The sequence below is a fragment of the Phaenicophaeus curvirostris genome, chromosome 1 (assembly GCF_032191515.1).
Source record: "Phaenicophaeus curvirostris isolate KB17595 chromosome 1, BPBGC_Pcur_1.0, whole genome shotgun sequence".
In the NCBI taxonomy this organism is placed as follows: Eukaryota; Metazoa; Chordata; class Aves; order Cuculiformes; family Cuculidae; genus Phaenicophaeus; species Phaenicophaeus curvirostris.
The window spans coordinates 184,262,223-184,287,961 of NC_091392.1; the positions used below are offsets into that span (position 1 = coordinate 184,262,223).

Here is a 25,739-nt window from a genome sequence, read left to right on the forward strand (position 1 = left end):
TTCCGGTAAAGTATTTTCTTGTCATCTTGCGGGAGACTAAAGATATATCTAAGTGGAAGGGTATAAAGGTAGAAGTTAACAAATAAGATGGATAATTGCTCAAGACTTTTCAAGGGAATACTTTTAAATAAATTCAAATACAGTTAAAACAAAAGCTTGTCTTCCTAGCTGACATTTAATAGTGCTAAGGACCCTACGTACGCATTCCTCTCTTTTCTTTTTTATGCCTTTAACACCCTGTTGCATTCATATATCTTTCCTGAATTTCTACTAGTCTCTATTTTTTTCCTGCTTCTGATATAACAGAATGTTGTTATTAAAAAATAGAGAGCTAATGATAAACTAGTGTCTTTCCTAATTTACTCTTTTCTCCAGAAAACAAAGTAAAATCTCAGCAGAAACTCATATAAAAAGTAAAAAGGCTTATATCAGAACATCTATGGCTTAGTAAACCAATCTCACCCTATGGAAAAACTGTTCTTCTGCATGAGAAAGTAGAAAGGAATATTGTGAAGAAGGTACAAACAGAAGGAGCAGCTCTTCCTGCTAAGTTTTTTTTTAGTAAGGATTACGAATCCCTACACCACATAACTAGTAACTTAGCGGAGATCCTCTGAGACCTCAGCTGCCTTTTCAATCATCATATTCTCCTCTATCACAAAGATATTTATATTAGCAAGGAGAAATCATGCTTTGCAAAAAAACTGAAGGCTTTGCCTTTTCTTGCAAGTAGAAATGCTACCAAGGAAACAAAGAATGATGATGAGAAGCTTTGGCAAGCAGAGCTCTCCTACTTTAATTAACATGTAGTATTTAAACTCTCACTTTCAAATCAAACTTTGCATCTAGAATTTAGCAAAAGACAGTTAATTTCTTTAAGTACAAAAGAGATTCCTTATCCTACACAGGCAGTCAGAAACAACTGAGGATTATATCATAAACAAAAAATAACAAGAATGTATCAAGCTGATGAACCAAGCATGTCTGAAAGTCTAGCATGGCTTTAGCTGAGGGCAAAGCACAAGAGAATTTTCTCTGCTTTACCCATTCAGAACTCTGGGCCAGAAAGAGTACCTATTTTCTATATCATTATAGAATCATAGAATCACCAGGTTGGAAGAGACCCACCGGAGACTCTCAAACTTCCTAAAGCAGAAGATATGAGAAGAGAGCATAAAAATGTTTTTCAAACTTACACAGATTTCATTAAAAGAATTTAAATAAAAAGTATGAAAACAGATGCAGCTCTTCTAAGAAAATACTATTAATTTGAACTCTGCTTTGAGTTGACTAATGTTGTGCAACTGTACATATCTCAAAATGTTTTAACAGGGTTGTACAGCTTACCAGGAGGACATTTCTCTGTAATATTTTACAGAGAGAAAATATTAAGAAAAAATATTTTTTTTCTAAGAAAAAAAAAAACTAAGAAAAGTGCTCATTATTTCAGGGATGAAATTTTGCAGCAGTTAATTTGTACTTGCTAACAATATTAATTAAAAATGAATACCTTAATACTTGGTACAGCAATTTTAATGCTGGTCAACTGCCTGTTTACTAATGTCAAGTCAAATAATGAAAGGCAAAATATATCCATTACTGGGAAACAGATGTAAGACTTCAGATTTTGCTTAATACTATAAATCTCTTGACACATCTCTATGCTTCTGTCTTCTAGCTTTTACTTTAATTCATCTTGTTAGTTTAAAACTATAAACTCTGTGTAGAAGAAATTATCTCTTACTATACTTATACAGTGCTTAGAACAATATGACTGATCCTAGTTCAGGCTACTCAGTTTTACTGAAATTAAAAGAAACTCTTTAAAATTAAACCATTAACAAGTATCTCCTCTTGAATCCAATACAGAACTTAATGTGGTATAAAAACGAATACTTTTGCATACATTGGCAGTATGCATACTCATTTGGCAGAATGAATCAGTTTTTTTCTTAAGGATTTTTCCTAACCTAAATCTCCAAAATCTGTGACTCCACCCTAATTTCTTATGGAAAAAGTTAAGTATTAATCTATTGATATCAGTGTCTCCTATGTAGTATCAGCTATAATAACTATAACAATCAGTCCAAAGAAAATCTCTGAAAATTTCACTAGCTATAAAATAAATTTTAAAAATTACATCTTATTAAATACCTAACTAAGGAAGATAGATTAAAGGAGAAAGCTAAAAAAATAGGAAATTTCCAAATATTTAGAGGAAATAAATATAATACTTCTTTTTTTTCTTCTTCAATTTACTCTAAAATGAAAAGCTGTAAGAAAGGAAAAAATAAATTCTTACATCATTTGTGTTAACATGCCAGGCCATGTCACCATAAGATACCAGCTGACCATTCACGTAACATCGTATTTCACTGTTTCTCCATCGGTTATAGATGTGTACAATGCTTATCATGTACCACTGGAAAGACACAGAAAATCAGTATATATTGGCAGATTTTATGCTACAAAACAAAGTTAATGAATAGCATTAAAAGCAAATGACCACTTTCATAAAGTTATACAAAGAGATTAATCTCTGCAAACTCATAAAAAAAAAAGTCAAGTTAGTGGAACTTCAAGTCCAGTCAGTACTACCATGCCTAAATGTAATTATGTACCTACCTGCATCCCTTTACAGATTTAGAGCCAAGAAAGCATACATAAAATAACAAAGTCGAATACACTTCCTACATTTCCATTCCTGAAAGTGTAATTTAATTTATAAACTACATGTTGTAACACAAAACACAACTGAGTTCTAATGGGAAATTGAGTGCTATGTGCACTTACTTTATCAAATTCATATTATCATATTACAAAATTCATATATCTGTGCCTTTTCACCATAGCTTTCTGTCAGAAATTATTAATTAAAAGGAAAAATTTTAAAACAGCAAATTTTACAGCCCAGTGTAAGACGTTGTCCTGATTGCTTCATATGATTTTCTCCCTCTGTCCTTTACCATTCCTCTAATTTTTGGACAATTGTCATATCATTAAAAATGCATTATATAATCAAACAGTGAAAGCATTACAGTAAAATACTTCTAAGTACAACTATGTTGATCTTTCACATAATCTGTTCAACAGGAATCAACATGTTTGCGATGAGTAAGTTCGAGAAGGAAAACTTAAGTTTCATTTAAAACTAAATCTTCAAACTCACCTAAGACTAAGAATGGAAATTTAATCTTTAAGATCTGCAAATGAAGTCATACTTAACTGTAATGAATTGGTTGTACAGGAACAAATCCAGGCAAACAAATCCCTAGAGAAAGAGATTTCACAGCCTCTCTGGACAGCCTGATCCAGTGTTCCAACACCCTCACAGTAAAGAAGTTTTTCTTTATGTTCAGAAAGATGGTAGAAAGCAGTAAGGATGGTCAAACACTACCACAGATTTCTCAGAGAAACTGTGAAGCCTCCTGGCTTAGAGTTATTAAAAATGTGACTGGACAACATACAGAGCAAGCTGATCTAGGTGCCCCTTCTTTGAACCACTGGTGAGACTAGACTGTCTCAACACGTCCCTTTCCAGTCTGAATGATTCTGTGAAAAAGTTAGCTCATCTGCCTTGAAGATACCATTTCATATTTTAATATTTTGAAATAGTAATTTACTATTTGCTTGTCTTCCCTTTCTTGATATCTGTTCCAGTTATTATCTTCTGATTTTTATATTTAGCTAAGTCTTTTTTTTTTCAAAGTAGAGAACTTCTGCATCCCTCAGGGCATTATTTTAATAAGCCACTTGGCGACTCTTGCCTGGATCTGGCATAAGTAGGTACAGAGCCTACTAATATGAAAATTATACAGAAGGAGGAAAAACAGTTAACAGCAGGAGGAAAAAACCCTACTAATCATATGACAGTACATAATAGTACCTCACTTGCATATCCAAGTAAACAGATTTATTCAGTAATACTAGATTACGGATGTACTGCTCGAGCTTTGATTTCTGAAGTCACATGTGGCCAGTCTAATTTTCTTTTTTTTCAAGCAACAATGAGCATGTATTTTTTGTAGGCCACTCCATCCCCACCCCCTCCACCCCCGCAAATCAAAATGGAAACCCACAACTCAATAAGCATTGAGCACATTGTCCCCCATTTTGTAGGCAGATTCTATTTCAGAAAGGAACATCCAGCATAAATTCAACAAACTATTCATAACTCTAAGTCCAGGAGCTTAACTGGTGACTATGCTAATCAGAAACTAAATGCTAACCGCGTGACCAGAGCTCTGCTTTCATCAACACTTATTTTCCAAAGCTTCCACACCACCTAACATAAATCTCTTAGAAGAAAAATTCCCTTGTGCAATTTTCTTCAAGGGTAAATTTACCAATAAGGTCCACTAAGGTTTGATGATTCTAAATACTTTCACACCAACAGCAAGTGTTCTTTGTAAAAGCACTATTCAAAGTTTAGTAATAACTATTTACTATAACTGCTACTACTGGTAATTTTTCAGCAGCAATCGGCTCACAACCATAACCCCTGAGTTTTATCCATTTATCTTCTATCTACGATTTTTCTTTTACAGTGCTTTAAGAGCATTTCTGACAACATATCAGTTTGTACGACTGTCCCTGTTAAGCTTAAGAGATGACTCACTCATCTGGAAATAAATAGTTCATTACTTTTGCTGAAACACTGTTCATAGAGCCTGTAGGATCTAAAATAAGCGATGGTATCTTGGGAGAGCTTTGGTGTCCATGTCAAACTTCAGGAAAATTACAGAATCTACTTTTAATCTCTTCTCTCCCCACCCCCACGTTAACCACAATTCACGCACATGCATATTCTTTCAGTCTTGTTTTTCCATGCAGCTATTTTTAATCTTTAGCATTTTTACTATGTCAGAGCACTACCTATGGCTCTTCCTCTGACCAACAATACAAGCTCTGCAAGACATTGAGCTCTTCTTCACTTGAATACACATGCACACAGACATGCTTGCATGCAGTCTATCTCAGCTGTTATCAAAACCAATGCAATAAAAAATTGCTTTTTCTGCCTCCTACACCTGTATTAACAAAATTTACATATTAAACTGTAATTTCTTTTTAGTTGAGGAAGTAGTCAAATAATGAAAAATGGTTTACTCTTTGTGTTCTGTTGTCATTAGTATCAATCTAGATAAAATGAGTAACATAGGTTTTCAAAGCTTGCCCTAAAATAGAGTATGACAAACTCAAATCCGCACAGCATGTATCAGCTGGCTCACAACCCTGAACAAATACACATTAAGAATCCTTCAAATTATTCAACAGAAGTAGGGAACAACTTCCAGTGCAGTTTCTCATTGCTTTGTCCCCAATATGTTTATCAACAAGTTTTCTAACACTTCCTTTAAATTTTTCTAGATTCTAATCCATTTCAATGATTAAGAAATCAGACATGGTAATCCATCATTCTAAGTATCAGCAAAGCCATTTTCTAAAATTTGTTGCCACTTTCCATCACTCATTTGTTTGACAAAATAGATTATATGCCACGATTAAGAACCTGGCAAATTTAATATTCAAATTTCTTTAGAACTTCAGGATATGTCCTAGCAACTAATTTCTCCCTCTTATATTGATTTCTATACCTCTTCTACTGACATTTCATTTTAAGACACTTCCTCTGACTCACCCCCATTGACTCATCTTGTAGTAAACAATGACACAATTAATTAATTTAGCTTTTTTGTTATGACACTATATTTATTCTTCAAGGGCTCTTATCAAGCCTTAGTCATCTAACTGCCCCAACGGAATGGAAGAAAAATTGAACTGTCATTTCATTTGACATATAATTTGCTATAACTCATATTTTTCTAAGTATTCTTCATTTTGATACAACTTCCACTTTTTGAACAACTTATTTTCACTTACAATGGTCTCTACTTTGTTATTTATCTGTGCTCAGGTATATTGCGAGGAGCATTTAAGCTTTTTATTGTACTTTTTTTGACTAGCAGTATATTTGCTCTTAGCCTTCTGTATCTTTGAATTTAAGCAATTTCTCTAGCACTATCAAACGTTTCCATCTTTTGACTGCTCCTTTTCTTTTCTTCTTTTCTTGTTTTTAAGTGAAGGCAGGTTGTTTTCAATTCCTTTAAAACCAGAAAATCTTGAATATCCAAGAATATTATGCATTTATCAAGACAAAGTTGAGCAAAATTCAGCCTCTGAGTTCTATAAAAGTTTCAAAAGGAAATAAAACCAGACACCTCTGGTATTTAAACTCTCTTCTCAATAAGATGCCACTCAGTTTATAGCAAACTAATGTAATCTTCTCCGTACTAGTATGATTTCTGATCTTCCCCAGTTCATCACAGATGCTCTAGCCATCCTTATCACATGACTAATAACTTAATCTAAATAGTACACCTTTTTCCTTCTTAGTTACTTGTTTATCTATCTGATTAGGTTAAGTCTTTAGTACAGGGCATCACTCCTGTTGACAAAGGCCCACCCCACTGCAGCTTGTAACTAAGTGCAATTTTAAATGAGTGCCCACTGATGGTCAAGTCAACAAAGCTTCTGATACTTCAGTTATGTTAATAAGCTCATTTAAATAGAAGTTCCAGTTTTGCTTCTACAAATCAAGCATATATGTATATCTCATAATTTCCTGTTACCTATACCTCATCTATAAGAATGTTTCTTTACTTATGTTGTACAGGTACTTTGTTGATTTCTCTCTTATTCTGTACCTGAGGACACAGTTTTCAGGACATTACTACTACACAATGAACCAAATCAAGTTTTACTATCTCACACTGAATTTTTCAACTTTTAAAAAACACCAAACAAATGCAATTTTCTTTTAAGTTCATCCTACAGACTCCTTCCCTACATAATTTTCTTAAAAATGCACCAGACCATGCCACTCTGCTATAACAAGAACTTCCTTAGGTAGTATTCAAAGACACTTCAGATAACAGCCTGTCAACTTTTTTATACTACTGAAATATCTCAAGCTTAATCATCCACTGTCATATACCTGCTCTATAGCACAGTAGAATCAGAGAGACGAGAAATCACACAATAAGTATTACCAAAATGTGAAATTTATTTCAGTCTATACTACAAGTAGTAAAGGTGTTCAGGCTTAGAAACACACAAAAGAAACCAAACAACCCGAAACCAAAAAGCTGTTTTCTCTCAAATACGGTGCTTTCCCATTCACATTCACACAAGGCTGTGTGAGGCTGGAACTGAAGGCAGTAAAAATTACTGGGGGCTATTAATACACAAAAATTTCACTCTGGAGTCCCATAAAGCAGTACTGACATATTAAACACAATACTGCCAAATGCAGTTTAGCTCTGTTGAGACATCAGACTATTAGATTATACCTACATTTTCTGTTTGGGGATATTATGACGAAATTTCTCCAAATATTTTTATAAATATTTGCTTTTATAATGCTGTTAAAATGCAGTAATAGAAACTTAAATTTACCGCTTAATACATCTCAAAGATTTAAATCAAGATTGCGTATTATTCTTTCAGTGGTGTCATATGACATAGTTAACAGTGGGAAGATCTTCACATGAATATAGCAGCTTTCTGATCTGTGTACATAAACCTTTTGACCAGGTAGCTTGAATATATAATTTTACTGTGATTCAACAAAAATTTAAAAAAAACCTTATTCAGAAGTTTAATGAGGATCGTGTCTCTGGCAAAAGCTGTTGCTGAAATACCTACATCTGGAAGCAGATAGCTAGAAAATAGTATATCTAACAACAAAAATCACGCGTATCAATTCAGCATTTGGACAGTAATCTAGCTTTGTAAATGGGTACACTTTTTTAATATATATCTTCACATTCAATTTTTGCACAGTGGAACCAATGTAATACCTAACTAACATGAAGAAAATCAATCTACATGTTAAACAGGATATGTTTCGACTTGTTAGAGCCAGGAATTGTATTTGACAAGTTCTCTTTCCTCCATCGCGCGTTATGTACCTTCCTGCATACATGTACAAACAAGTTATTGAAGGAAAAGGTATATCATATGAAATCACTTGGAAATATATTCTAGAAGATTTATTTCAAATAGTTCCTAAAGCTTACATATCACCTGATGCATATGAGCATGGCCTTTGAGAAATACAAAACTGGCATGAAAACTATATATGGGCATATGTTGCCAGATCAGCAGACTGTGACTTGAAATTGGTATTTGTATAATGAGATACACATGTACTAGTATTTCAGAATTAACTATTTGAAGTAGAACAGCAAGAACTAAAATTTTCCAGGGATAGCATGAAGGAAACTAGTCATTCATAATAAAAATTATGAAAAGAATATCTTGCTAAAATATGAAAGGCTGCTTATTCATCAACAACTAAAGAAATGATCAGCTAGGTCCCAAAAGCTACTTATCAAGAGCATAATCCAAAAGTCAAACATTTAACCTAGGATCAATGAAATTGTTATCAGTAGCATCAGATGCATTACTTTAAAAGAAAACTGAACTGCCATCAAAACTCTTTTCTGGCTATAATATTATAAAAAATTGGCAAACCAGAACTGATTCATTTCAATACACTCAGCAGATACATGTTTATAAGGATTTATGCATCCCTCAGTGAGATGCTAGGAAAAGACATTACTATGTTTTAAGAAAACACAAATTATCTCAAAGCTACACGATCGAATTAGAATTAGTGATTTTGAATCACAAATACATACCAGGAAAAAGAGTAGAACATAAAGCTGATGAGTGGAACAATGGCATTCCCTCCCTAAGAAATTGGTTTCTCAAAACAGAACAAGTACTGAAATTCAATATACAAATTCTAAGGCCATAAAAAAGAAATGAGCTTCACAGCAAAATATATACAAGGCTATTATCAATGAGAAACACATAAGGCTCTCACTGTACAGAAAAATTAATGCTTCAGTCAACTAACTGAAATATTGAAGCCAGCAAAATCATTGTTCTCCTAGGACTACTAGGCATAAAGTAGAAATGAACACTAACATGATCTAGAGAAATAATCAAGATTTACTATGAAAAATGAGAAATCCCAAAACACCACTGACATAGAAGAAAGTTCAGAGCTTTCTATCTCCCAACACAGATAAGGAAATGCTAGCACTGCCAGCAAAATTGTTCCAGGCACTAGAACCAAATTTATCAAATACAGAACATTCAGAAATAGAATGACAACCTTTTAAAAAGAAAATACGACCATTTTACAAATACTGAAAATTCTACTCTGAAGCTAATTAAGTAGTACTTTTAAAAACAAGCTGACTTTATAGAAGTATTACGTTATAAACTATTACATTTTTCTTAAACTGATTCTGGTCTTTAGCTGACATAAAACTTTGCATGACTGTCAGAGAAGCTACTTATAAATAACAAATCACAGATTCTTATCAACTTTATGGCAGTGAAGGGATTTTAAGCACTTCTTCCCAGAAGCACTTTGTCACACTTCTAATTTTATTCTTTTTTTTTGTGGATACTCCTGCTTACCTTGCGTGGCTGAAAGTCATACTTCACACAGTGCTGGAAACCTTTGCCTTTCGACTTCAATGATGTAACTATTAAGCAGTTGCCAACAAAATGAGCAGAATACCCAACACCTTTGCTAGTGCGGAAACTGAAAAGAAAGAATTATTAATGAAATTGGAAAAAAGGGAATTTTTTTTTATAGTGAAATAAGGTCCAAATACTACTCTAAAGTGCCATGCAAAAGAAAAGAAGTGAATATCTGGAATGGTGAGCTTAGTTTCCTTTACACTTTTTCTTTTCTTTAGAAAAATTCAAGATGATAATATTTTATCTGTTACGTTTTCCCCTCAGCTTCCTAATCCATCATAATTTAAAATAACACATCTAATTTAAGTTGTCCAGAAAAATCCATCACAGAACAAATGTGCGATGTCTTGCAGTTTTATGGGGCTGGGAGAACAATGCAGCTGCTATGACATACCAGTCTGGGTTCAACATAATTACTACACAGAAAAATTATTTCTTTGTAAAAAGAAATTCTGGACTTCATAAATGACATTTTGCAAAGGCAGCTGGTGGAATTCATGAATGACATTACACAGAGAATTTTTAAAAAGATAATTCTATTTCTACAGCTCTGTCACTTACTCCCTTCTGAAAACTAAGTACAATAAAGAGAATTCTGCTATCACTGATATGGACCACACTTCATAATTTTTTTTTTAAACTTGATACCAGTTGTGTTATGAAAATAACCAGTGCCTGAAATACAAGTTCTAAATGGTGAACTTAGAATCATAGAATCACCAGGTTGGAAAAGACCCACTGGATCATCGAGACCAACCATTCCTATCAATCACTAAACTATACCCCTCAGTGCCTTGTCCACCCGCCCCTTAAACACCTCCAGGGAAGGTGACTCAACCATCCATAAATGCCGAAATAGAGCTTTTCAAGTACAAGAAGATGTGACTAATTTTGAACATTCAGATACACTCCTGTAGCCCAAAAATTTATTTCCTTAATGTAGGCAACATAAAATAACTTCATATTTTCACAATGATGTTTTAAATTATTTCATTGTTGTAACATTTGTAATCAAACACTTTTACTAGGTTTTTCATAGTAACATGAAAAGGTAAAAGGCACGTGCAAATACTAAATTCAGCTTCCACCTCAACAGCTGCTGAAATACTACAATTCTGTCTGCTCTACTATATAAATACATCTTGATTTTAATATGCAAAATATTGCATAGTTATAGACCTAATTCCTTCTTTGGAAACTTCCAGTTAAATCTGTATGTGTCTATTAACGAAGGAGAGAATCAGATCATCCTCCTTGCTCATTGTCAAAAACACAGCTGATAAACCACAGCTTTTTGAAAAAAAAAGATAAGTGGTGTGACTAGACACTGAGGCAGCCAGAGCTTACATGTTCTCCTCCTATGAAGGAAATTTTAAAGCAGGTCAGAAAGAGACATTCAAATTCTAGAAAGACACTTTTGTTATAATGAATTAGAATACTTATTTTAAATTAAAAAAAACAAAAGTGATCAGGCTAAACAGAACAGGACTAATAACATCTATAGTCGACTCTACTCCACTTCAGTGGGTCTTTGCATAGAGGTCCTCACTTTCAGTATTAATTTCAGTCATCTCGTGAGTCGCAGCGTGCTATGCTTCATGATCTCTGGTCATCAAAGTGGTTCTGTTGGCCTTGAAGCATGGCTTGGTTTGCTCTTTCCCTCTAGCAACCTGTTAAGGTGCTTCAGAAGCTTTATTTTCTGAAATTCAGGCTGTGGTTTTCTCATTCTTCTATCTTCCTCTATATGTCATACACAATTCTCTCTCCCCTCAAGCTGCTGCATTGGAAAGGAGCATCATTTCCTGCATTATTTCCCTTTGTACAGGCTTCTACACAGCCCTCTTTGTGAACTAAAAAAGCACTTTTTTAATAAACCTGAAAAATCCTCTCTAAATAAACCTAAGACATAATCTGAGAATGAAGAGAAAAATTGCAAACTGTTCATCAACACTGACCCCAATACTGAAGACAATTTATAACACTGCGATCCTCCTATGTCTTTTGAAGACTATTTTTAACATGGATCATTTCAATGACTTCACTTCCACAAGGACCCTATCGGCAGCAACACCTCACAACAAAAGGAACAGTGAACAGCTTCATGGGAGAACATTACTTATATGCCTATATAAACTGCATTACCCATCTACACAAATAACCTGCACAAGCACAGTACTGAATTTTTGTACAATAACATAAAGGTTGAAAACCTTAAAATACAGCTTTTACAGTAAGAACAACTGAAGTCATGGTGGGCTGGTTGGAGACTTTGATTGGGGCCACTCAAAGAACTTTTTACCGGGTAGTTGCATCTCTCAGAATGCCAAATTCGTTTCTCAGCAATCTAAGTCCTCTCTACAAGCTAAAATAGTTTTGCCTAACAGAATCCCATTCTGAAGGATCTTGATAAAAAATACACAAATTCACTACATTCTGACATATGGTGTAATATTATTTACTTAGAGATGTCAAAGATTTCTTTTTTTATTACCAACAGCCAATCACTGTAAACACGATCACATTCATACCTAATAAAAACATTACTAAAATTGTATAAAATGCATCCTACGACTTTGAACAGGAGCTAGTAAGCATTTTGTTACATACTGAGAACACTCTGTAAAAAAAATTAAGAAGTAGAAATGTCTACTTCTCCAAAAATTTTCTCTTTTCTAACCTCTCCCACTCCCCCAGTTACTCGGCTGATTTTCTCACCATTATGGCCAAACCAGACTATTTCTGAAATCTTAAAAATTAAATTGTCCTTACATGTGCAATTTCCTTCATTTCAGGGCATAAAAACAAGAAAGCAATGAATTACTAGAAAAACAGCTCAATTCTTAGCAGGACTGTTCTTCCTGGAATAGAATGAATGATTTTCTAAACATAAAGCTTAGCCAAGATTTTACCTTTCTTTTTCCTGTAATGAAGTAGCATTCTAATACAAGAATAGTTGAAAAACTGAGAACGCATATATGTTTTCTGTTTACCTCAACATTATAATATATAGATTATGCTACTCTTCACATTTTATTTCTTGTCAAAATAAAGTAGGCTAGAACTGGTCTCTAGGATACTGCACAGAAATACTCTTAGCAATTACCTACACACGCAGAACTTGCCACATCCAAAGCTGAAATGCATAGAGACAACAACAGCAGCACTGTCAACACCCATATGGTTTTATGAGCCTTTAACTATCTCCTCTAGCAGCTGGTATGCAATTTTACTACAGATTGTTCATAAAACCCTTATAGTTATGTTTCATTTCAGCCAGTCTTTCAAAGCAGCTACTGGATGTTATTACACTTCAATAGCAGGTAAACATTCTTCCATGTACTGGTGAAACTGTTTATTGATTCTAGTTTCCTTAGCTTAGGATTTTATGAGCAATTTAACATATGATCATCATTCTGAGATTGAGAAGATATTCTTGCCTGAAGGGAAAAGAAAAAAGTTTATTTTCTACTAACATTTGAATTCCATTACGTGCTTTTGAAACTGTTCTGCATTATCTCTATTATTATTAACTCTAGAGAAGGACTGAAAAGTCTAGATGGCTTGTTTTGTGGGGTCTTCAGGGTTTTTTACTTTTTCCTACATCAGTAAAAATAAAAGTTAGAATGTTCTTTCAGAAGTTTCAGCCATTCTTCCATTAAATGGTTGTGGAAGCACTTGGATATTTTAAGGACAAAAAGCAACGATTACGACAATCCAGCTTCAGTTCACCCTCTAATTCCCTTACAAAGCACAATATACAGTTTGAAAGAAAGCATCTCAAAAAAAACCCACATCCAAAAAATCCCAGCAAAAACCAATTAATATCTGGACTAATTTTATCTAATTACAGATCTTACTTAGAAGCAATGTTACCTCATCTCCTTTTTTAGCAGAAACAAGTATAGAGATTTAGAGGATGAAGACATTCTGTTTTGGCGTGCTTAAGATTAGCCGTAAATTCCTGAATCTGCTGTCTTTACGACAAGGAATCTACATCTCATTTTCGAGGAAACAATTCCAATAAGCTATTAAAAAGGGATAATGACTGTTGATTATGATTATTATTACACTGTGTAGTCTTATAGTTGTGATAGTTAAAGTGATCATTGTATTATCTGTCTAAAAGTTTGAATTTTCCTGTATTGCTGTCTACCCACCAGATCTCAGATTAAACAATCCAACAACACTAGATTTTGCATAAATTATGAGAACAGAAGTCAAGGTTGATTTTTTTTTTTTGGAAGGTTTCATTATAAAAGAAGTTTTCCAGGGCACAGTCCATGCCAGAATGTTCTCTAAATAGTATTATTTTTTTTCCAAGGTCTCTTAAAAGAAGTAGCTATTCTTAACTGTAAATGGTATTCTGATAATGCTTTTGTCAAGATTTCAGGAGGTGACCACACAACATCTACTGTCTTCTCCATTAATTCCTTGAAAAGATCACATCAGCTCTTTCATCTAGAGCAATGAAAAAAGCAGTTTATGGTCAGTTGGTTACCTACACCAATCCTTAACACCCTTCTGTAATTACTGCCTTCTAGTACATAACTACTTATTATGTAAGCATGGCATCCTTTATTCACTGCTCGCTATATGTCATTGTTTTTTACTAAAATTTATGCTATAGGATCTTGAATCTTACCATTTGAACCTGACTGCTCTGCAACAAAGCCTTCTCCGTATTGTTGTTTGGCAATCCATGCAAATGTCAAAGGCTAGTAATTTCCTTCCAGGATTGGCAAACTCATTTTTCATTGGTAAGAAAGCTACAATACTGTTCCAATACACAAGTATTAATAGACTGTCACTTAGCAGCTGCCCAACATCATCCTCAAAGAAAATTAGTTATTTAAAAAAACCCAACCAAACAAATTGGTTTACAGTTCTTGAAGCAGCACTTGGCATTTACCTAATTACAGAACAGTAGCAGTTTTCCCTCACATCTAGCAAATGCGAAAACAGTTCTTTTCCTTCCCTTTTCCTTCTTCCCTTCTCCCTAATTTTTAAGAATTAGTTATCACATCTTGGTCAAGCTGATGTAAGGGCTGTCTCCAACGAGAAAGACCTCTTCTTTCTGCACTTACTTAAAGCCTAGATCATACCTAGGAAGATGATAGGGAACAGTCAGCATGAATTTACAAATTAGAAGTCATCCTTGATCCAGCTGGTAGCCTTCTACAATGAGATGACTGGCTTGGAAGACAGAGAGAAAAGCTGTGTATGTTTATCTCGATTTACTAGCAAGACTTTCCAACACTGTAGAATCCTTAACAACAAACTAATGAAGAATGAGCTACATAAGTGGGCAGTGACGTGGTCTGAAAACTGGCTGAACTGTTGGGCCTAAACCATCGCCATCAGTGACATAAGACCATAGGGGGCCAGTTACTACTGGAGAACCCCAGGAGTCAATACTGGGTTCAATCTTGTTCAGCTTCTTAGAAAGCTGAAAGCTGAGCCAGAATGAACCTTCAGCAAACTTACAGATGATACAAAACTGGAAGGAATGGCTGATAAACCACTGAGTGTGCAGTCACACAGAGGGACTATAGCAGTTTGGAGAAACAGTCCCATAAGAATCTCATGAAAGTCAACAAAGGGAAGTGCAAAGTCCTACCCCTGAGGAGGAACTGCCCCAAGAACCAGTATGTACTGGGCAACAAACAGCTGGAAAGACACTTTGTAAAACAGAACATGGTGGTCTCAGTGGACTGTAAGTTGACGATGAGCCAGTAATTCACCCTTATGGTAATGGCAGCCAATAATGGCCTCAGCTGCATTAGGAAAAGCATTGCCAGACAGCTGAGGAAGGTGATCCTTCCCTGGCTCTCAGCACTGCAGAGACCATGTCAGGAGTATTGTGTCCAGTTCTGGATTGCACAGTACAACAAAGACATGGACATACCAGACAGAATCCAGCAAAGGGCCACAAAGAACACTCAGTGATAAAAGCCCTTAACACCAGAAAAGAGGCTGAGATATGGGAGTGTTCAGTCTGGAGAAGAGAAGACGTGTATAAGTCCCTGATGGGTAGGGAGTAAAGAAGACTGAGCCAGAGACTCCTCAGTGATATGCATGGAAAGAACAAGATGCAAAGGACGCAAATAGAGATTGACAATTTTTTCATTTTAAGTGTGGTCAAAGACTGATACAGGTTTCCTGGTGAGGTTGCAAGGTCTCCATTTGTAACAATATTAAAAAACCTGACTGGAGAAGGTCCTGAGGAATCTGTTCTAAGTGACGTTGCTTTCAGCACCTCTGCTTCAAACCACAGTCCTCTTTGATGTTGTGCATGCTAATAGGCTATTGCTTTTAAAATAAAGATTCTTTAAAAGACTAATTATTTATAGGAAGAAACTATGAAGAAAGAGTTCATTTATATGACACATTTTTGGCCTAGTTTTTTTTGATAATTCAAGGGGCAGCCTTATGGGGTTTATTCACTGACATGTTTAAAAACAAACACTCTTAACAAGTTAAAATATACTTATTGAAGACAGGTGTCTGTGCATGCAGGACAATTATTCTAAACTATATCACTTCGTAGGGAAGTGAATATAGGCTATGTTTTTGGAGAAAAGCTCTAAATCAATACACTTAAAAATGGAACCATAAGTAAATTCCCTCAAACACAGATAAATATGAGTATCCATAAATATTCAGAAAAGCTTAACAAATGGAGGATTTAAAATTATTTCAGTGAGAAACTATGCTAAAAAGCATGCCCAAAAATCTTAGAATTCAGCATGAATAGTAATCATATGATAATAAACATCATAATTAGATCATGGCAAAAATACATACTAAAAGAATCAAATATCTGAAGTTGTTCTAATGTAATATCATTGCTGCTTCTGCATGGTATTGGAGTCATAGGGAATCATATCCATCACTCAGGCTAAAGGTCTTTCTGCACTAATAACTCTAAGAAACGGCACCACACATCATGAGCTGTGCAACTTTGGAGTACGATTTTCCTGTTCTGATGCAGTAATAAATTCTCAAGCCAAAGGCACCACCTGTAGCTGCCAACTCTGAAACAATTTCTGGATAAGAAACAAATGCATGTCAAATTCCTGTATGCATGCTCAGTGCTATAATTGCATTTGTTATTGTCCTTGACAGATTGAAAAAAAAAGTATAGATCATACTCATAAACACAGCTACAGCCAACAGCTTGAAACAAATCTCCATGGTAAAATAACTATAGCACTTAGCAAAAAAAATAGACACATGGAAAAGCATTATCCCAGATGGTAATTTAGAGAAATGTATTAATTTTTTTCTTCATAATAAGCCCAAATTATCTTTAATCAGATATTTGTTCTGTAAAAAACATGAATTGCTTTGGTTTTCCAAGAAAATACACAGAAAGATTTTTATGTATTGATTTTTATTTATTGGAGTCTACAAGAAAGACAGGGAGGGACTCTATTGGGGACCCAGGGACAGGATGAGGGTTAACAGTTTTAAGCTGAAAGATGGTAGATTAAGACTTGATATTAGGAAAGTATTTTTCACTGTGAAGGTGATGAGGCATTGGAATAGGTTGCCTAGAGAAGTCGTGGATGCCCCAACCCTGGAGGTGTTCAAGGCCGGGTTGGATGAGGCTTTGAACAATGCGATCCAGTGGAAGGTGTCCCTTCCCATGGTAAGGGGTTGGAACTGGATGATTTTTAATATTCCTTCCAACCCAAACCATTCTATGATTCTATGGTTCAATGATAGTGTAAGTACCATCCTTACACCACACCTACTCGCCTCAGCTGATTACTAAAAACTTCTGCCCCTTAAACTACTTGGAATGACAACAGAGTGATTAACATTGCTTTCAGTTATTTCCCTTTGTACTACTTCTGAATTCCTGAGATGATAAAACTTGATAGATTTTGCTTATGTCCAATCTCATCTCCCTGCACAGCAGATATACAGCTGTTAAGAATTTGAGAAAAGGTAAGGATACTAAATAGTAAACACATAAAGAATGAAGAAGTGCTGAAGAAAACACCAGCATATCCTGACACTACAAAAGTTTCTTTATTTTCCTCATTCCTTTTTCTTTCAGCTACATCAACTATATTTGAGCAGATATATGATTAATTTCTGAAGTGAAAAAAACATTTTCTTTCCCAATTGACCAATAGAATAGACATTTTTACTTTTATACCATAATTTATAAATGGGAGGGCTTCATGAAGAATATAACTATTTCTAATTTTATCACAGCAGCAAATCTAAGTAAATTAAAATTGTTTTTCCTGTAATTAATCTACTAGGAAATACAACTTCTCTTTTCAGGTACAGATGATCAATTAGCCATTTTTTATATTCACAGACCTATTTTCTATTACCTTTAACTACAGTACAAACACTGCGCTCTGAGTACAATGGATTACTGACATCAACTGAGAATCTTAAACACAAAACAGAAAATACGACAATATTCTCAGTTTACAGCTCAAAGAAAGAATATTTTGTAAAATTACAGAAGAAACCACCACACTAGATTTTATGGTTTATCTACAAGGCACAATGTCTTGCATCCATGGATTTATAAACTGCAAAGCCAAAGGGAGAGATGACTCTAAGAATTTGTATACAGTAAGCAGCCATTAAAATCTACAGGTATTTGGGGAGGAGGAAGCAGAATGTAGAAATTAAAACCAATGAAAAAAATAAATAGCTATTAGGAAGCCAAAACAAAACGTAACTGCAGCATCATAAGTAACTTACCAGTAGAGATAGGGTTTATCCTTATCTACATTGATATTGTTTAGTGGATCCATACGAAACCAGGTGTTAAGAGTAAACCCATTTTGATAAGGCCACTTAGCAATAGGAGGCAATGCAATTGCCTGGCAGGAAATAAAAATAGAGAAGAAAACAGCAAGTAAAAAAAATGAATTTTTCGAGAAGTATTGTTAAAAGGAATGCCTTTCTAAAATCCACTCATTTTATACTGCATACCTGATCTAACTTTCAAATATTAAAGAAGAACAGAATGAACCTTCAAACAGTGTTTTTGAATAAATGCATTGGTTTTCCATCTATTTTAAACTACTTTAATTTTTAACTACATAAATTCTACAAGTAAAGGACATAAAACTAAATTTGTGAATGGACAACATTCAGAGCAAAAAAAGAAAAATTTCCTCTGCAAAAATTAAACTATAGATTTAGCTTTCATTAAGTATTGATCTCACCAATAGGCTTAAAAATCAAGACTAAATTAACTTCAACAGATAGTACAATAGAGATTAACTGTTAAAACTACGGTATTAATAAAAAGTTGTTTAGTGAGATTTAAGAGCCCCATGAGGATTTTTTTGTTACAAATAGCGAGAATCTGTAAATCTTAACCCCACTCTCAGTTAAATAAATGAACAGTAAAGCATTGCCTGTGCAGACACTTGATTTTTCAATATTTTATTTCTTCTCAGCTGAGACTGATGATGATGTTTCAGAAAACTCTTTTTCCCTGGTCAAGACCCTGAATACCTGACCTAACTGTGAAGCTAGGCACACTTTACAGAGGAAATCTGACAAGCTGAACTTCAGAGGCCACTTAAATAATTAAGTTTTTCCTGTACTACTAAAAAAATAATTAAGTTTTTCCTGTACTACTAAAACATAAATAATAAAGGCTATTTTATTAGTCCTTGCACTGATGGTATTGTGTTCTCATCAAATCTACCATTGATACTGACTGAGGACTGGTACAGGTTGCCCAGAGAGTTTGTGGATTCTCCACCCTTAAATATGCTCAAAAGCAACCTGAACACGGTCCTGAGTAGCCTGCTCTAGGTTGATCTGCTTCAGCTCACATGGATTCTCTGAGACAACCTAGAAAGGTCCCTTCCAACCTCAAACTTCCTGTGATTCTGTGTGATACTTACGAATCACAGTTGGTTTTATATGCAGCACAACTGCTGAAAGAGTTTTAAGGGCAGAGAAATAGGTAATTAAGAATGATAGCGAACACGCAGTAAATTTTATAATTAGATATAGCAACGTGCTCAGATTATGCTAGTATTTGACTGGACAAATAACACAAGTTCTGCCACTAGTAGCCTGGTACCTTCTGTTCAGTACAAAACATTTCAAGGAACTCCTTTGGGATATCACTCCTGCCTCCTGAGAGGAAGTTCCCTGCCTGAGACAGGAAAATTGCTGCTTGATGACAAACAGAATCAACACTTGGGAATTGTACCACTATCACAAAGCATTCTCCTAATGAAGTGATTAATGGGCTACGTGTAAAGACTGGCAGAGATGTAACATGGTTCTATGAAGAGCCCTCCAGTTGGGATAGTGAAGTAGACCTCAGCAGCAGATCAGCAAACTAATTCAGCAGACTCTTGGTTCTTTAATACTACCACTAAAGTCTTAGTCATACAAGCAGCACCCAGCTTTAAAGAGGGCCAATCTGATATTTATTCTGCCAGGAAAACATAATGCTGTTTCTCTGTTTGACGTCATCACTGTACATCACTCCTGAAAACCTGAACTCAGTGCTAGCAGAGTAAGTCCTATCCATTCTCTTTCTTCTAATGAAGTACTTCATTGAGTCATTTTATGAGTAACACCGTTCCTCCACTCCAGAGGATGACTCCCCTCGAGAACATGCACTACTCAAGAAATACAAATTTGAAACTCATATTTCTTGATTTACATCTGCACAGTCAATGATGAGTGGTATGTGGGACAAGAAACTAACAAAGAAGAAAGAAATGCCCATTGTACATTTCAATCAACAAACTTTATGCCCTTGTAAAACTGTCAGTCTCGAAAACCTAATTTTATATATGGTTTCCAATAACTGTGCATCTCTTCGGACAAGGAGGAATACTTGACATTCTTCCCCTGTGAAATTTTTTTTGAAGCTCCAATAGAAAATTAAATTTAAGAGACACATTTCATCAGGGTTTGCCTCTGAAGCCCAGAAATGTCAAAGCAGTATGTGTCATTGTAGACATTCATATTCTGCAACAGCTGTCTTGCTGCTGCATATACTTTTTGGAGAGGTTAACCATGGTTTTAATTTCATGGTAGCAAGTGAAACTCACTTTTTCAAACCTCAGTAATTAATTCCTTACACAATCCGCCCCATGCATTTTCCTGACACTTATGTTTGTGCAGCCAAATATCAATCAAGATCAGGGAAGTGATCTAACAAAAAATAACTCAGGTGAAAAACAGTGATTTTCAGCCAGCTTATTGGCCCGATGTAATCTATCACACCAACAGCTGTATCCACAAAGAAGAAGAAGAGGTGGTGGTTTATACCTGAAGTAAACTGTCAGTGCTATTGAGTAAATACAAGTACAACAGCCCAAGCAAAGCTCCCACCACCCTTAATTTACTGGCATGAAAAGACAGGGATCCCAGGATTCCAAGTTCTACCAAAAGCATATACTATTCTATACCAGAACGGAACCGAATCTCAAGTCTGGATTTCTCATTTTAAGCATTTGTACTTAGTGCCTTAATAGTCATATTAATAAGTTTGTATCCAATATTTGAATTTATTTGTAGTTTTTTCTGAATGTTCATGCAATGAACGGAAGAGATAATATCCATTTAAGAAGGTCTAGAAAGGAATACAGTTTCATTGTCATTATCTCAAAAAGTAAAGCCAATAGAAGGGAAAGCAAACAGTTGATGGAGTTAAGCCAAAAAGGAAAAGAAATAATAAAACCAGTGACTAAGCTAACACTAAAAACTGTGATGATATGTGCAAGTTCATACCTATATACTCCTCAAGCCTCTGCCTTATATAGTATCAAGTTTTCACTTTTACAATCATTTCCCCAGACAAATATCTGCTATTTGATATTCCACCCTAACAAGTGCTACTTCTCAATGCTATAACTACTTTGCAAATCTATGGAAGGCAAAGTCTACACTACTGAAGCATGTATTTCCCCTCTGATTTCCTTTTCAAGAATTTCCAAAACCAAATGAAAGGAAATGAAAATGAGGAGCAATTTATTTATTCCTCAAGTTGAATTATTGAAAACTTACTGCAGCACTACAGCCTGGGAAGTTGAAAAAAGTATCAGGCCCATGTCTCTGTGGCATCTGATTAAGGACTGATAATAGTTTGACTGCATGTCTTGGCTGTGAAAACAAGAAAATTGCACGGAAATCAATACATATATTTTTGTACTCTGTAGGCTATAACGGATACTGGACAGTTTTCAAACAACACAGCAAATTAACTCTAAAGTAGTTAGCAAAAACACTTCATAAACATATGTTCAATCACATGAAAAGAAACCATAATCAAGTTTACATGTCCCAGGAGACAATTTATGTTAACTTCAGGCTCTAATGGAATGACACTTAATGCTTTATCTGATCACAGCTTACCCAGATTCCATTTTCGCCTCGAAGCATGCTGAACAAAAGCTTCAACTCTTTGACAGTGATGCTGTAGCTGGCAAGAACCCCCAACATATCAACTAGAAGATCTTCAAAGGAAAATAAAGTTATTCTGAACTCTGAATTTCATTGTTTTGACAAAAAAGCTGAAAAAGTTAATACCTTTAACAGTGTATTCACAAATTCTAGAAATCAAACACTTGCCTTAAATATTTTACAATTTCATATTCTTATTGTTTTAGTTACTTTAAAAATAAATTTACATATGCAATTTTAGATTTGGTGTCACACTTGAACAAAGTATTAAATTTATGAACAATTAATTCTTCCGATTTCACATCATCCATCATACACTATCAACTTCTTGCTTGTCCCTTTCTGTTACATACTTTTGGGATAAGAGTTTCTTAATTCCTCTAAGATTAGTATTTTTCAACTATTTCTGACCTAAAACATGCTTGACATTATATTTCAACTAAAGCACAGCACATTATACTGAGAATTTGTATGGTTCCCATACAGCTTTGCTACAGTGATAATGCTCCCAATTTTTACCAGTGTGAAGGTCAGGGGAAAAAAAACCAACCAAATTAAAACAACAACAACAAAATCATAGGGAGAAAGCAATAAAAAACCTACAAAAAGAAGTTATCAAAATGGCTAATGAATTTATGTAATACAGCTTTCATTAAAACAACTCAAAACCCATAAACTTGTACAGTATCAGCATTACAGAGCCTGCCTTTCAGAAAATACAAGGTTTAAAATCATTGCTAGTGCTTGGATCTTTATTCTAAAACACAGAATTTCACTTTAAGGATTTGTTAGCTTGTAAGATGCTGGACCTCTCCTTAAACTTCACACTTTCTTCTGGATCAAAAAGCACCACTAAGAATTACTACTTCTTCTAGCAGGAAGAAAAAGAAACTTGTTTCTTTTAATGGATGTGACATTAAAAAGACCAAACAGTGAAGTACAGAGTTTCCAAACCAAAAAAGATATGACACAATAGAATCAGCATTAACAAACTTTTCAATCTGCTCAACAATCAGAAAAATCCCCGCATAAAACTTGTACAAGACATGAATAAGCGTTTATCTTATTTGCAGGACTATATGATCTCCTTGTTAATTGGTGAAAGGATGACTCTTACAGGTGCTGATGAAGAGTAGTCTTAAAAAGCATCCATTCTTCTCAAGAACATGTGTTTTTGAGCAAAACCATCAGTATCTATTTAACTTGTTCCACCTTGAAACCAACCTCTGGTCCTCAGTAAGGAAAAGGTACATGAGAAGAATGAAATATCATTTAATTTACACGAGATACAGTAAGCTGCTTAGTGAGAGAAACTTCATGTCAGGAAAGGCAAAATAAAACCACTATAACTTGCAGATGTTTTCACCATAAGGTCTGAATATATGCCTAATGTTCAAGTGTAGACATATTTTCCCCTCCTTCCTTTAAAGGCAGAGTATATTTAGTCCCCTTGTGCCACATTACATTTGTGACAGATTTTCTTAAGGTAAAGAAAAATGCAGTTGAGAAACTAACCCCCCTCGTCTTTTACAATGGTGAGTTCTATGACTCAGCTCCTCCTCTAGTACCTACAAGCATTTGCCCTCTTCACTGTACAGTCTCCAGCCTGCAATGTGAAGCTGGTAGTGATTACATGTATTCTACATGATTAGATATTGAGAAAAGTAACACTGAAAACTCAGAAAGGGAAATTAGCACAAGTGAATATTAATCTTCGGCTTAGAATTTCCCAGTTATTTGCTGCCTCAGCTTGCTTTTTAGACCAAGCTATTTAAAATTTTGCTTCCTTTATGGAGAAGTGTTGTGTAGAAGCAAAGTTGTTTAGTTAAAATCAGAACAGCAGTTAAAAAAAAAAAATCTGACATAAATGACAAATCTGTAAATTAATACATCCAAACATAAAAATGATGTGCAGGTTTTTAAAATTGCTTAACATGTACTGCTTTGTTTCATTGTTATAGCCCTGTACTACCTTATAGCACAGAAAATTGCTTATTTTTACTGGACATGTTGATAACCCACAGGCATCAGAAAAACCTATTTATAAATCATTTATAAAACATGATGGAGAGAAATAAATATAAGCTCCCAAACAACGTAACCCTGGGTAAAACAGAGACCTGAAATGTTGATGCCCGGTAGGCAATAAGTAAAGATAAAGCAAAGAACATCTGTGAAAGTCGAAGCACTTAATGCTAATTAAAAATATTGCTGTGAACACCTCTAAAGAATGTTTGTTTCTTGTTTCAATATAAAAATCTCATATATAAGAGTTAGTCCATATTTGGTTTATAAATCCTAATAATGCAATCATCTATAAATGGGCAAAGGTCACAAAACATAGTACAACTGGATTTTTTAAATGTTCATTATTTTATATTAAATAAGATCACATATATAACTGGTATCTATGATATCATTTCACAAACAAGTTTTTTTTGAAATAATATTAAGTCCAGAAGAAGAAAACAGGCACCATTTCTCCTTTTTAATGCATTTCCAAAATGCACTGGATGCAACAGATTCTATTTCTGTATCTATATAGATTCTATATCTATATTCTATATGCACCTCCTGAGTACTTTCATACTATGCAGTTTATATATGATCTATAAATTAACCAGAACCTTAAAGAATATTTAATTCAGTCATTCAATACAAAAATACAATGGTAAAAGAACCTGCCTGTTTTTCAAGTAACAGTAAGCATATATCAAAATGAATGGTACAGCATTAACTTTAGATCACATACTAAACAGCATTGGAAACAACTTCATTAAAACTACTCTCATGTCTCCTTGGCCACAAAAATGTGAATTTTAACTCTGTTGATGAACTAAATGAATTTCTACAGCTTGGAAATAGAGAATGTGATGATTTTGTGGTTAACCTAATGGAACAGGTTGAAAGAGAAACACTTGTTAACACCCCATTAATGACAGAGCAGTCAAAACCTAGCACTTTTGCTTAAAAAATAGGAACTCTTGCAGTGCTTAAGAGTTCAGTTCCAGCAATTTTAGAACAATTATCTACAGCATGACAACAGAACTGTGGGAAATAAAATGGGTTTCAAGGGAGACAGATCCACTCTTTACAAGTTCAGGCTACTTTTTCATCCACCAATCAGACTCCTCTGAGCGTACCAGAGACCCAAAGAGTCTCTCAGAGCAGATAATCTGCTTTACTACTTTTACCTGGAAACAGAGAACTGTAAAAAGTGAATCCGTCAAGGAAAACCCTGAGCCTATGCTAATATATTTCTGTAACCTTTTCCCTTAATCACTGATAAAATGGCTGGCTATCCCCTATCTTAGTGTATCTGATGATCACAGTACAAAGATGACTTCTGACAGGTGATGCTTCTAGAAAGCAAATTGTTATACAAGTGGCAGCAATCCCAATCGGATTCCAATTGAGACTTTAAAAGTGATTAAACCTGAACCTGCAAAATCTCAAGAAGTGAGATAGTTAAAGTGCTGAGGAGCCTCACGAATCTGATAGTCTTCGTCTAAACAGGCAGAAAAGTTCTTCTCGCTGCAAAAGACTGAGGACATGTTTATTTGCTGTTGTCTTAGCTTCATAAAACCAGAGAAGATTGGCTTCAGACTTAGACTGGTCCTGAAAGTGTGCTGTCAGAACATAAAACAACTATTATGCTTGTCTTGTCTATTTAAATCTCATCTAAGCCTAACCATAGCATTTCACAAAGGAAGGAGTGAGATGACCTAAAAACAAGAAAGAAATCTCCAAACAAA

At 34.7% G+C, this 25,739-nt stretch overlaps 1 protein-coding gene across 10 annotated transcripts in view; it reads right to left on the bottom strand.

Annotated features, from left to right (window-relative positions):
• The window catches only part of NBEA (neurobeachin), a 499,111-nt gene that overhangs the window by 379,473 nt on the left and 93,899 nt on the right, over positions 1 to 25,739 (bottom strand). For all 10 annotated transcript variants that reach the window (XM_069882400.1, XM_069882331.1, XM_069882372.1 and 7 more), the window contains exons 3-7: positions 21,937 to 22,037; positions 21,589 to 21,684; positions 18,298 to 18,419; positions 9,499 to 9,625; positions 2,303 to 2,422 (exon numbers count right to left, since the gene is read on the bottom strand). In XM_069882400.1, coding sequence (XP_069738501.1) covers positions 2,303 to 2,422; positions 9,499 to 9,625; positions 18,298 to 18,419; positions 21,589 to 21,684; positions 21,937 to 22,037 — 566 coding nt within the window. The remainder of the gene's footprint in view (positions 1 to 2,302; positions 2,423 to 9,498; positions 9,626 to 18,297; positions 18,420 to 21,588; positions 21,685 to 21,936; positions 22,038 to 25,739) is intronic.